This window comes from Trichechus manatus, unplaced genomic scaffold (genome assembly GCF_000243295.1).
Source record: "Trichechus manatus latirostris isolate Lorelei unplaced genomic scaffold, TriManLat1.0 scaffold00060, whole genome shotgun sequence".
In the NCBI taxonomy this organism is placed as follows: Eukaryota; Metazoa; Chordata; class Mammalia; order Sirenia; family Trichechidae; genus Trichechus; species Trichechus manatus.
In genome coordinates this window covers 5,543,533-5,558,608 of record NW_004443996.1, presented here as the reverse complement: position 1 = coordinate 5,558,608, position 15,076 = coordinate 5,543,533, and the positions used below count along the sequence as shown (strand labels likewise).

General features: G+C 38.3%; 1 protein-coding gene across 1 annotated transcript in view; it reads right to left on the bottom strand.

The window, feature by feature from the left end:
* The window catches only part of RPS6KA6 (ribosomal protein S6 kinase A6), a 237,072-nt gene that overhangs the window by 74,638 nt on the left and 147,358 nt on the right, over positions 1 to 15,076 (bottom strand). The window contains exons 4-6 of the mRNA XM_004378878.2: positions 9,224 to 9,305; positions 7,550 to 7,630; positions 5,985 to 6,064 (exon numbers count right to left, since the gene is read on the bottom strand). Of these exons, the coding sequence (XP_004378935.1) occupies positions 5,985 to 6,064; positions 7,550 to 7,630; positions 9,224 to 9,305 (243 nt within the window). The remainder of the gene's footprint in view (positions 1 to 5,984; positions 6,065 to 7,549; positions 7,631 to 9,223; positions 9,306 to 15,076) is intronic.

Below are 15,076 nucleotides of genomic sequence, written 5' to 3'. Positions count from 1 at the left end.
TGAGAAGGAGAGAGTGTTGACACACCATGGGGTTGGTAGCCAATGTCACAAAACAATATGTGTATTAATTGTTAAATGAGAAACTGACTTGCTCTGTCATCTAAAGTACAATTAAAAAAAGAAATCCAATAGAGAAAATCAATAAACCAAAACACCAAAGCTGATTCTTTGAGAAGAACAATAGAATTTGTAAAACTTCTAGTCAGGTTAAGCAGGACAAAAAGAGAGAAGACACAAATTGCCCACATCAAGTGATCGATGGAATTACAGCTCAGGTCCCTCTGACAGTGGGTCCAGTGGATCCATGAACCCATCCTGTAGTGATTTCCTCAGTTCCACAATGCATAATTAGAATAGACACACTCAGCAACCAGCAGAATCCCCACATTGGTTCCCTGGCATATGGAGTGAAGGCTATTATGGTAGCAAAGACCAAGTGGAAGCCACTACTTAGGAAAATAGTACACCAAAAGCAATCCTGCATTCCTGGAGGGACTGCAGAGATCAGTGCCACCATTAAGGACTTCAAAGGTGCAGGAGGTGTGATTTCTTCTACATACCTACTCAACTTGCCTATTTGGCCCATGTAGAAAACAGATGGACCTTGTAGTGACAGTGGATTACCGTAGACTTAACCAGGTGGTGACTTCAACTGCAGCTGTTCCAGATGTGGTTTCACTGATAAGAGAAAATTAACACATCTCCTGGTACCTGGTACGAAGTTACTGATCTAGCTAATGCTCTTTTTCTAGATTCCTGTTAGTAAAGATCACCAGACGTGGTTTTCCTTCAGCTGGTGAGGCCAGTAATATACTTTCACTGTCCTATTACAGAAGTATATCAACTCTCCATCCTTATGTCATAATTTAATCTGCAGGGACCTTGATTTGATTACCTTTCCCTTCCACAAAACATCATGCTACTACTTTACTTTCATACCATCATGCTGATTGGACCTAGTAAGCAAGAAGTAGCAACTACTCTAGACATACTGGTAAGACATTTGCATGCCTGAGGGTGGGAAATAAACTCAACAAAAACTCAGGGGCCTTCAACTTCAGTAAAATTTCTAGGCATCCAGTGGTTTGGGGCATGTTGAGAAATCCCTTCTAAGGTGCAGAATAAGTTGTTGATTCTGGCCCCTCCTACAACAAAAAGGAGGAACAACACCTAGTGGGCCTCTTTGGATTTTGGAGGTATCATATTCCTCATTTGGGTGTGCTATTCCACCTCATTTACCAAGTGGCCCAGAAAGCTGCTAGTTTTGAGTGAAGCAAAGAATAAGAGAAGGCTCTACAACAGGTCTGGGCTACCACACAAGCTGTTCTTTCACTAACTAGGGCCATATGATCTGGCTTGAAATGTCAGTGGTGGATAAAGATGCTGTTTGGAGTCTTTGGCAGGTCCCTACTGGTGAATCACAGCACAGACCCTTAGGATTTTGGAGTAACGCCCTGCCATCCTCTGTAGACAACTACTCTCCTTTTGAGAAACAGCTTTTGTCTTTGCTACTGGCCCTTAGTAGAGACTGAATCTTTAACCATGGGCCACAAAATTACCATGCAATCTGAGCTGGCCATCATTAACTGGATGTTGTCTTATCCACAAGGTCATAAATTTGGACATGCACAGCAGCACTTCATCATCAAATGGAGGTGGTATATACACGACTGGTCTAGAGAAGGCCCTAAAGGCAAAAATAAGTTACATGAGGAAGTGTCCCAAAAGCCCATCATCCCCACTCCTGCTACATTACTTTCTCTCTCCCATCCTGCACTTACAGCCTCATGAGGAGTTCCCTAAAATCAGTTTACTGAGGAAGAGAAAACTCAGGCCTAGTTTACAGACGGTTCACTGCAATATGCAGGCATCACTCAAAAGTGAACACTACAGCACAAAGCCCCTTTCTGGGACTTTCCTGAAGGGCAGTGGTGAAGGGAAATCCTCATAGTGGTCAGAACTTTGAGCAGTGCACCCGGTTATTTGTTTCACTTGGAAAGAGAAATAGCCAGAGGTATGAGTATGTATCAATTCATATGCTGTGGCCAGTTCTTTGGCTGGATGTTCAGGGACGTGGAAGGAACATGGTGGAAAAATTGGTGACAAGGAGGTCTAGGGAAGAGGTATGTGGATAGGCCTCTCTGAACGGGCAAAAAATGTAGTTATTTGTGTCCCATAATGCTCACCAAAGGGTGACCTCAGCAGAGGAGGATTTTAACAATCAAGTGGATAGGATGACGTGCTCTGTGGATACCAATTAGCCTCTTTTCCCAGTCACTCCTGGCCTTGCCCAATGGGCTCAAGAACAAAGTGGCCATGCTGTAGGGATGGAGGTTATGCATGGGCTCAGCAACACGGACTTTCACTCACCACGGCTGACCTGGCTACAGCCACTGATGAGCGCCCAATCTGCCAGCAGAAGAGACCAACAAACACTAAGTCCTCAATATGGCACCATCCCTCGGGGTGATCAGCCGGCAATGTGGAAACAGGTTGATTACACTGGACCACTTCCATCATAGAAGGGGCAGTGTTTTGTTCTTACTGGAATAGACACCCTAGATATGGATTTGCCTTCCCTACATGCAAGGCTTCCACAAAACTACCATCTGTGGACTTACAGAATGCCTTAACCACCATCATGGTATTCCACACAGCACTGCCTCGGATTATGGAACCCACCTCACAGCAAATAATGTGTGGCAATGGGCCTATGCTCATAGAATTCACTGATCTTACCATGTTTCCCATCATCCTGAAGCAGCTGGCTTTATAGAATGGTGGAATGGCCTTTTGAAAACTCAATTACTGTGCCAGCTAGGTGGTAATGGTCTCCAGGAGGTTTCATGTGCTCTAAATCAGCATCTAATATAAGGTGCTGTTTCTCCCATAGCCAGGATTCATGGGATCAGGATAAAGGGGTGGAAACAGGAGTGGTAACCACTTACTATTCCTCCTAGTGATCCACTGGCAAAATGTTTGCTTCCTGTCACCATGAACCTATGCTCTCCTGGTCTAGAGGTCTTAATTCCAAAAAGAGAAATGCTTCCACCAGGAGACAATGACTCCACCGAACTGGAAGTTAGAAATGCAACCTGGCCACTTTGGGCTCTTCATGCCTCTGAATCAACAGGCAAATAAAGGAGTTACTATATTGTCTGGTACTATTGATCCTATTACCAAGGAGAAATTAGACTGTTATTACACAATGGAAGTAAAGAAGAGTATGTCTGAAGTACAGAAGCTCCCTTAGAGCATCTCTTAGTACTACCATGCCCTGTGATTAAGTCAATGGAAAACTATAACCCAACTCTGGCAGGGCTACTAATGTGTATGGGTGCCAAGTTGACAAGCGCTGCACAATGAAGGTTAAATTTATGTGTCAACCTGGCTAGGCTATGGTGCCCAGTTGTTTGGTCAAACACTAGTCTAGGTGCTGTCATGGAGTTATTTCTTACTAGGTGCCGTTGAGTCAGTTCTGACTCATAGCAACCCTATGCACAACAGAATGAAACATTGCTTGGTCCTGCGCCATCCACACAATCTTTGTTGGGCTTGAGCCCATTGTTGCAGCCACTGTGTCAGTCCATCTCATTGAGGGTCTTCCTGTTTTTCGCTGATCCTCTACTTTACCAAGCATGATGTCTTTCTCCAGGGACTGGTCCCTTCTGGAGTCCTCATGGAGTAGTTACATGCAATTAAATCAGTTGGCCTTTAGTAAAGTAGATTACCCACCATAATGGAAATCAAGAACTGTTAAGTCTTTTTTCACAGACAATATGATTGTCTTTGTATAAAAGCCTACAGTATCTCCAAAACAGCTACTCGAAGTAATAAGCAAGTTTAGCTAGGTTGTGGTATAAGAGATCAATATACAAAAATCAACTGTATTCCCAATTTGAAATTGAAATTAAGAAATCAATTTCACTTACAATAGCATTAAAAAAATAGGAACTACTTAAGAGACAAATCTGACAAACGATGTGCAAGACCTGTGTAATGGAAACTACAAAACATGGCTGATAGAAATTAAAGAAGACCCAAATAAGTGGAAAAAGATATCATGTTCATGAATTAGAAGACTCAGTATTATAAAATGTCAATTCTCTGCAAATTGGTCAATAGATTCAATGCAATAGCATTCAAAATCTCAGCGGGACATTTTGTAGAAAGTGAAAAAGCTGATTCTAAAATTGATATGGAAATGCAAAGGACCTAGAAGAGACAAAACAATTTTGCAAAAAAAGAACATGGCTCAAGGATTTCCACTTTCTGACTTCAAGACATATTATAAAGTTACAGTAATCAAGACAGTGTGGTATTAGAGTGACGATAGACAAATAGATCAATGGCACAGAATACAGAGTCCAGAAATAGACCCACACATATATTCCAATTGATTTTCAATAAAAATGCAAGGTAATTCAGTGAAAGAAGGATAGTCTGTTCAAATGATGGTGTTAAAACAATTGGATATCCATATCCCAAACAGACTTCAATACACGCCTAGAATCATAAAATAAACTAAAAATTGTCTATAAACCTAAGCATGAAACTATAAAATCCCTTAGAAAACACCGGAGAAAATCTTCATGACCTGGGATCAGGCAAATATTCCTTAAATAGGATACCAAAAATATAATTCATAAAAGGAAAAGATATAAATTAGGCTTCATTAAAATTAAGAACTTCTGCTCTTTAAAATAAACTATTAGGAGAGATAAAAAAAAGAAGCCACAGACTGGAAGAAAATATTTGTCAGCAACATATACGATAAAGGACTTATATCCAAAATATATATAAAGAACTCTCAAAACTCAATAATAAGAAAATAAACAACCCAATAAAAATGGGCAAAGGATTTAAACAGACACTTTACCAAAGAAGATACATAGATGGCAAATAAGCACATGAAAAGATGCTCAACATAATTAGTCATTAGGATAATGCAATTTAAAACCACAATAAGATGCCACTACATACTTATTAGACTATCCAAAATTAAAAAAGAGACTGACCATACCAGGTGTTGGCAAGGATGTGGAACAACTGGAACTCTCATACTCTTCTGGTGGGAATGGGAAAATTGTATAACCACTTTGGAAAATAGTTTGGCAATATCTTTAAAAGTTAAAGCATATGACCCAATCATTATACTCCTAGGTATTTGCCCATGAGAAATGAAAACATATGTCCATACAATGACTTGTACATGAATGTTAATAGCAGCTTTACTGGTAATATTCAAAACTGCAAACAACCCAAATATCCATCAACAAGTGAATAAACAGTGGCATATCCATATAATGGAATACTACTCAGCAATAAAAAGGAATGAACTACTGATATATGGAACAACATGAATGAATTTCAAAATAATTATGCCTCACTAACAAATCCAGGCCCCTCCTCAAAAAAAGAGTACATATTTTATGATTCCATTTACATAAAGTCCTAAAAAATGCAAATCAAATAATGACAGAGAGCAGATTCAGTGGGGGTGGGTAGAAGGGATTACAAAAGGGACACAAGAAAACTTTTGGGGAGTAATGGATATGTTCATTATTTTGATGGTGATCATGGTTTCACGGGCATAATACAAATGTCAAAATTTATCAAATTGTACACTTTAATATGTGCAGTTTATGGTATGTCAATAATACCTCCATAAATTTTTTTTTTTTTTACAAATTAAACACTACTCCCAGAGGCTTGAGTAGCCAAAGTCTTAGGCTTGCCCCTATCTACTTCATCCAGTTATTTATTGTTCTTGTGCCTAAAAGAATAATGAGCAGCACAATGAGATGTTCTAAATGACAGGCAGAAAGAAAATGCCATTAACTATGACATCCACTAGATACTATGTAATGAAACAAGCAGAATAATTACCATTTAAAATTTCTGTAAGAAATTAACAAAAGAACAAAAATGATTTTTCTTAGTTCTGTTTAAATACAGTAAAAATAATACACACAGAAACTCACCTCTTTAGATAATCTCGTGAACACATCTCCTCCCCTGAGAAAATCCAATATTAAGTATAACTTCCCTTCAGTCTGAAAGGCTAATTAGAAATTAGAAAATAGTAAGAGAATAATCTTAAAGAAAAAGCTTATTATATGTTTTAATTAATATATCTGTTTAAAATGATATCACAAACTGTAAAGCACTTAATTATTTACTCACATGGTCCATTACTGGATACCATTATCTCAAAACTAAATCCAGTGTTAAAGTCAGTGATGAAAATAGCTATAAACCTCCTCCCAGAACATAATCAACCCTGCATGCAGCTTTACACAGAAGTTTTACCACCATAATTTTCCTGATCCTGAAGCCTCATGTACTTATAGCAGTTCCCTGAACTCTGAATGCCTCCTCCACCACTTATTGAAAATACACTAATTCTTTAACGCTCAACAAAAATACCACTTCCTCTAATAAGCTTTCCAGGATCTTCCCCTTTCCTCATTTCCTTACAACACCTTCAACCTCTTCTTGATCCGAATTAACTGCTACTACTTTTGAGATCCCATTGTACTTTATTTATACCTCTCTTATGGTACTTATCCCATTCTGACTTACACAGTTAAGTTGTTCATACATCTGTGTTCCTTACAGATTATAAACTCTTTGAGTTCAGAAATTTTGTTTCATTTTTATAGTCCCACTGCATTTAATTCAATGTTTTGAACATAATAGGTATGTACTGATTATGTACAAACTAATATAATGGCATATTGGAGATCCGAGGAAGGAGGTCGTTTTGAAATGACTACTTTCAATCCCATCAGGGTAACAAGGAGTGAAAAAAGAATGGTCATGAATTTATTTGGGGTTTTTAATACAGATAATTGGGTGCATATTTTAATGCATTATTTGTAAAAGTTATACTAAAAAATCAATAGCTACTACTTTTTTGAATCTAGAAAATTGAAAGGGCTGTAGTAGACTCTTATCAATGATTTAATGATACATAATACCTTTTAGTTTCGTAGGGAAACCAAACTCTACAATTTCATGCACATATTAAATTAGCAGTGGAGCTACGATTTAAACTCAGAACTGTTTAACTCTAAAGCTCATGCAATTTTCATTATATCTACTGCTTCTCACTGGTATTCCTTTTCTAAGTATAAAAAGAATAACTCAAATAGACTAATATAACTACATGGTCATCTTCAACATAACCAGGAAATAAGATTGATATTAGCATCATGAATGTACGACGAGCATATCCAAACATAAGAATGTTTATCATAGTAGCTTATCGCCCAAGATTACCAGAGGTACAGCCTAGTAGAGTAGAAATACCATCAGACAAGTAATCAGAAAACAGTTACTATCATGCTACTTTAGAAAAGTTAGCCAACTTAGACAAAAGAAAGGAAATATAACTAAAAGCTGAATATTGATATTTATTTCAGATAGACACATTGATATAATTAAATGTATTAAATTAGTGTTGGAGTATTTATGTCCTTTTATCTTATTGTCTGTAAGGAAATCTTAATTCTCTAATTCCATGGAAAAAAAAAAGACTACATACCATAGTGCAATTTGACAATAAATGGGTGATTTACTTCTACCAGTATATCCCTCTCCATCTTTGTCCGAACTCTGTCTCGAACTAAAAATTACATAATGGTAGAGAACATTACTCTTATATATAAGTTCAATAAAATTTTCATCAAATATAAACATATTCTAAGAGGAAAAACTTTTGTTCACTTGAATATTTATAAATATTATTTTATACATTCACATAAACTATAAAGCAAGCCTATACAAGTTAGTTAGCTTTAAAATCGGAAAACGTGACCTTCAATAACTTACCAGACAAAAAATATAATAATAAAAACTACAACTTCATAAGTGTCTAAATCTGAAGTATATGTATTCCTTGATAACCAAAACCAAACCAAACTCGTTATTGTCAGGTCGATTCCGACTCATAGTGACCCTACAGGACAGAGTAGAACTGCCCCATTGGGTTTCCAAGAAGCAGCTGGTAGATTCGAACTGTCGACCTTTGGTTAGCAGCCGAGCTATTAACCACTATGCCACCAGAAAGCCACCAAATTCAGTTTAGATCTAATAATTCACTTCTAGAGATGGGTTAAAGTAACATGAACAGTTATTTGCCTAATATGCATGTATTATATATTTGCCTTTAATTGTTCAAATGAGGTTAGGGATTAAAATGGATCATGTTGTTGTTGGGTGCCGTCAAGGCAACTTCAACTCGTAGTGACCTCATATGACAGAGCAGAACTGATCCATAGGGTTTTCTAAGCTGTAATCTTTACAGAAGAAGATCGCCAGATCTTTCTCTCATGGACCTGCTGGGTGGGTTCAAATCACCAACCTTTCAGTTAGCAGCTGAGCACTTAACTATTGTATCATCCAAAATCAAACCAAACCCACTGCCACTGAGTTGATTCCAACTCATAGCGACCCTATAGGACAGAGTAGAACTGCCCCATAGGGTTTCCAAGGCTGTAAATCTTTATGGAACCAGACGGCCACATCTTTCTTCCATGGAGCAGCTGGTGAGTTCTAGCCACTGACCTTTTGGTTATCAGCTGAGTGCTTTAACTACTGTGCCACTAGGGCTGCTTAAATTGAACATAAAACCCATTGCCACTGAGTCAATTCCAACTCACTGCAACCTTATAGGACAGAGTAGAACTGCCCTATAGGGTTTCCAAGGCTATAAATCTTTACAGGAGCAGATGGCTACATCTTTCTCCTGCTGAGCTGCTGGTAGGTTTCAACCACCAACCTTTCGGTTAGCAGCTGAGTGCTTAACCACTGTGCCACCAGGGCTCTTCAAATTGAACATAGGGGTATTTGTTATCACAGCCTAGAAGACAGTGTATATGGTGGTTGTATTCTCTCAATATGCAATGCTGACAGAGATAAAACAGGGGAAAAAAAGAATCTTGAAAGAAAATAGTGTATCTTAATAAAATTAAGTTCATTTTAAACAAAATGAAATGTGTCATTTTTTCCTAGCATTAATTTTTTTTTACCAAGGTAAACTCTCACTAAATTAGAGCATGTGGCAATAACAAACCTAGGGATGTCACTGGCTAGAAAACTGTAAGAACTGCTATGTGAAAAAGAAACTAAATCTATCCATATTATACAAGCAACACATAACATATTTTTTAAAACAAGCTTTACCAAATTCTATCTTTATCAACTTCTAATTTTCTACCTTTCAAAGAAGCTTTTTTCAACACCTTCATTGCATAGAGTTGCCCAGCATCAGGACCAGTCTTCTTTCTAACCAGAAAAACCTAACGGAGAGTAAGAAAAAAAAGTAAAATTCACAGTTCAAGCAATTCTTACTATGCTGACACACTACTACACACACATATATTTGCATTTCCTTTAATTTTATAAAGATATACATTCCTCTATAAATTACATGATAAATTATATTCTTAATTAATATTTTCTCATTTTTGTCCATTTAGTAAAGCACTCTGCACACATACTACTGTAGAAAAAAAATTTTAAATAGAGGATATAGTCTTGAACTTTGAGAAATTTGTGATACAACAAATAACACACTAGAATACTACTTTGAGCTGGAGATCTCCTTTTAAGACCCAATCACCTTTTTGTTACCTTCATAAGAGCAAATAAATGTTATGACTGTTAGTCTGATATCTTCATTTCTATTTCCTTATTGATCTGTTTTAGAAGTTACTGGGCATTATATTTTCTAGTAAGAAATCAGAGGCAATTCCTATCTCTCTGCAGGTAAAATAATCAAGATGACAAATTATTTCAATAGGCAAATGAAAGTTAAACTCTTTAAAGTTACCAAGCAAGTTTAATAAATTCCTTATTTTTTCAAACAAAAGATCATGACTCATTAAAAGCTAAGTTTTCAAAATGTCTTAATCACTAAAACAAATATTAGTATATTACATTATTATAAGAGTTGGTTATTTATTAGGAAAGGGCTGTTTTATTTTTTAAAGTAATTAGTAAAACTAATTTGTTACCTCAACCTGCCACCTCCAGCCCTAATAGATTCTAATTAAGTGTTAAAATTAAAAATTCAATCAAGTAGCTAAGTTATTCACATAAAATTGCAGATGGCAGATCTGTTAATTTTTGCCTTGCCTCTTCATCAAAGTATAGCTCAAAACCCTTTATTCCAGTTCTTCTATGTGATAATTACATATCATCAAAGTGGAGAGTTTAATTCAAAATATATGACCATGTTATTTGTACCAGTTAGCAGATTCACCCATTAAGGGACCAATGACAAACCTACCTATATCTCTATACCTCGTGGAATCTCTGGTTTCTTCCCTCCTTAAGGTAAATCTTTCCTTTATATCAAACCTACACTCAAAGACCATTTTAGGTCTAGAGTTTTCACACTAGTCTAGGGTAATGCTTCTCAGTTTCTGTGGAGAAAAACCAGTATTTTCTTTCCTTTCCTCTAATCCACCGCAGACCATACTTTTTGAAATATAATCAAAGTGAATTATTTAGAAAAATGAAAATAAACTCATATAAAATTTCAATCATTTTTTAATTAATAGATTCCACAGACTTTAAATTACTCTATCAAATTGCTATAAAAATTTCTAAAAGCTTACTCTCAGTTTCTTAACATGTCTCATAGTGAACCAGTAACAAACAATTCATAGACCATACTTAGAGTACACTAATCAAGGGAGTTCACATACTAACAAATGATTGTTTTTGTAACATAAAAATATCTCTGGAGAAGAGACTGAGCCAAGATGGCAGATTATTCAAATGCACCTTACCATCCCCTTACAGCAAAGACCCAAAAAACTGAGATGGGGCCAAGATGGTGAACTAGTCACATGCTTCCTGTGGTTCCTCTTACAAAAAAGACCCCCCCAAAAAAGTGAATCAATTATATATGACAATTTAGGAGCCCTGAATATCAAACGCAGTTGACGAATTGGACTGAGTGGCAGGGGGAGGGAAAGACGGTTCAGAAGCAGTGAGGAGTTGCCAGACCTGAGCTGGAGGGAACCTGTACCCTGCAGGCCGCATCGGCTGGCATGAGCGTTGAGGTAAGCAGTGGCTTTCGGGACACGTTTTCCACATCGGGAGAGATCAAGCAGTGGAGAGCCTACTCAAGCCTCCAGATCCAGTGAAAATCTGCGCTCAATTGGCAGAAGATAAGCACGTGGGTCTAACCCACTGTGCAGATCAAAAAACACCCTGTTTGGGAAGAACCTCTCTCATATTTACCTGCCTCCTCCCCACTCTGCACCAGGGTCCTGGGCCGGCTTCAGTGACTGCTGCGTCCCCTGGGCCGGAAGCAGGACCCATCAGGTGCCCTGAGCGATTCTCCCATGGTCTGGCTGCAAAACCCACCCACCTATGCACTCTAGGGAACAGGGAAATGCTTTCCTCCCAAACACTCAGAGGCAGCCATCAGCCCCCTGCTTGCTCAGCGCATGACCCCCTACTGCCACCAGATACCTGTGCCTATGCCAATAACCCCTGACTGTCTAGGAGTGTAGGTGAGAGCCTGAACCACACACTTGGTGACTGACAACCTGGACACCTGAGCTGAATCCATACAAGAAAAGTAAACAGACTCCTGGGCACACATACCTAGTAATAGATCTAACCTCCTGGTGACAGAACGTTAGAGCTTCAAAGGCACCAATAATCAAACTAGTTCACATGAGCAGCCTATATGGGAATATCAAAACTAAACAAAACAAGAAGCTAGGAAACAGTAACCAAACATAAATAAATATCATAACTTATTGATGGCTCAGAGACAATAGTCAATGATAAATCACATAAAGAGGCAGACCATGATGGCTTCAGCAAGCTCCCAAAACAAAGAATCAAGAAATTTTCGGGAGGAAGAGAACTTCTTGGAATTAACTGGAGGTAGAAAACAAAAGATTAATACAGAACTCTTCAAGAGATCCAGAAGGAGATCAGGCAAAACACAGATCAAGCCAAGGAACACACAGACAAAGCAAGAGAGGAAATTACGAAGATTAGAGAAGAGCATACTGACAAATTTAACAGGCTGCAAAAGTCCATACAGAGACAGCGATCAGAAATCCAGAAGATTAACAATAAAGTTTCAGAATTACACAATTCAGCAGAAAGTCATAGGAGCAGAATTGAGGCAATGAAGTCAGAATTAGTGAGACTGAAGATATAGCACTTGACACCAACTTATTTGAGGAAAAATCACATAAAAATTTTTTAAAAATAAAGAACTCTAAGAACTATGTCGGACTCTACCAAGAGAACAAACTACAAGTGACTGGAGTACCAGAACAGGGGTGGATAACAGAACATACAGAGAGAATTCTTGAAGATTTGTTGGCAGAAAACGTCCCTGATATCGTGAAAGATGAGAAGATATACATCCAAGATGCTCATTGAACCTCACATAAGGTAGATCACAAAAGAAAGTCACCGAGACATATTATAATCAAACTTGCCAAAAGCAAAGATAAAAAAGCCAGGGATAAACCAAAAGTCATCTACAAAGGATAGTTAATAAGTCTAAGCTTGGACTACTCAGCAGAAACCATGCAGACAAAAAGGCAATGGGATGACATATATAAAGACTTGAAGGAAAAAAAATTGCCAGCCAATAATTATATGTCCAGCAAAACTGTCTCTCCAATACGATGGTGAAATTAGGGCATTTCCAGATAAACAGAAGTTTAGGGAATTTGCAAAAACCAAACCAAAATGACAAGAAATACTAAACGGGGAAAAAGATTTCTGGGCAACATGGCGCTATAGTCAGAAGCATCATGCCATCCCTCCACAGCAAAGATCAGAAAAACTAAGTCAACAAAGTCACACATCAATCCTGAAACCCTAAGTATCAAATGAAGAGATAAAGAACTCAGCCAAGCACCAAATGGAATAAGAAACTGACAGAGAACAGAGAGTGAGGAAAGATACATGCAGAGGTCCCCTATCAGCTACCACAGCATGGATCCGCCATCTTGGACTCCTATCAGAGATCAGTGAACAGGGGGTACAAGAAAGCAGCTTCACAGAGCGTCCAGCATGAGACGGAACAACTGGTAACCAGCGATACACGCTTTCCCATCTCCCATCCTTCTTTACCCCCACTTAACCTCCTCTGCTTCCTGCAGCCACAGTCTCTTGGCCAGGAAGCACCAGTTTCACCCCGGTGAAGCTGGGATTCCACCTGCACGCACTGGCCGGCTCCCTGAGGGCCTTTTGTTGGCTGCTGGTGTTGCTTTTTTCCACTTCTTTAGATTTCTTCCTTACCTCTCACCACCTTCCCTTCCTTTCTGTCAAATACTTGGCTCCGTGTGCCATCTTTGCTTCTTGATGAAAGGCTGCGAAACACCACTCTACTGTGAAACTGCTTCCCAGCCTATGCTGCCACGCTGGTAGGACCCCCGGGGCTTTTTTGTTTGTTTGTTTGCTCTGATTTGTTCTCTTTTGATTTGTTTGTTTTTCTTTTTCTTTTCTTGGCTTGGGAGCCCCTTCTAGCCAGGCACTACTGTGCAGCTTGGAAGCTACTCTCTTACTCTGCACAGATACACAAGGACATCTTTGGAGGCATTTCTTTTTTCTTGTTTTTTTTTTTTTGCCTTTGGTTTTTTTCGTTTCTTTGTTTTGTTTTCTTCTCTCTCTTCTTCCCTTTTTGTCTTTCTTCATTTCCAGTTTCGCAATTTATTCATTTTTTTCTTTTACCCTTTTTCTCATTTTTTAAAATTTTTGTTTCTCCCCGTTTCTCAGTCTCTCATCTCTCCACTCCAATAGCAAGCTCCCTTAGCACTCTTTTTTGTTTGTTTGGTTGTTTTTGGCTCCTGTTCCTCTCTCCTCTCTATCCTTTTCTCCATACCCATCTTAGCTCCACACATTGCAATCTACCCCCTCCTTCCTGCCTACCTGCACCATGTGGTGAACATCACAATCCCAAGCAGCACAGGCACAGCTTACTGGAACCCACCCTGCACTGATTCATGGTCCGCACCGTCAGCCCTGTACGTCTGCATTGTACGTCCCACAAACAACCCATCCCAGCAACACCCCATCAGCTGGACCAGCCCTGCTGTACCATACCTGAGTGACTGAACCTGCCCATTGGAGAAGGAGGTGAAAAGTATCATGCCCACAGATGAGCAAACAACAAAGATTGCACAGCCCGCCTACTCACACATAACAAAATAAAACAAAAAAGCAGGACAAAACAAACAAATCTACAATTAATAAATGAGGAAGATAACCGCTGAATGCCCTGAAGACAGAAGATAATATCAAAACATTTACAAAAACAGGACAGGATGGTTCCAGTATGCATCCAAAATAAAATACCAGATGACCTTCCAGTGGAAGAAAAGGCACTAGACCAAACTGACAGGGAATCCAAATCTCTAACATTAGGAATTATCTAAGAGTCGAAGCAAAAAGCAGACAAAAATGATGAAAACATAGACAAATTCATGGAAAAGGCAGACAAAAAATGGAAAATACAGATAAAAAATGGAAGAATTCAAGGAAATAATACAAGAAAAAAATGGGAAAATAAATTCACAATTAGAAATTATACAAAACAACAATTAGAAATCCAAAAGATAAACAAGATTTCAGAAATGGATAGTGTCATAGAATGGCTGAGGAGCAAGTTTCAAATGATGGAAGATAGGATCAGTGAAATGGAAGACAAACACAAACACTTGGATACAACTCCGTTTGAGGAAAAATCAGAAAAAAGAACAAAGAAAAAGAAGAAACCCTGAGAATTATGTGGGATACAATCAAAAGCAAAAATCTGTGAGTGATCAGAGTTCCAGAACAGGGGGAGAAAACAGAAAACAGAGAGGATCACTGAATAATTGCTGACAGAAAACTTCCCCAATATCATGAAAGATGAAAAGCTGACCATCCATGAAGCTCAATGAACCCCATATAGGATAGACCTCAAAAGAAAATCACCAAGGCATATCATAATCACACTCATTAAAACCAAAGACAAACAAAGAATCCTGAGAGCAGCTTGAGAAAAACAAAAAGTCACATACAGAGGAGAAACAATAAG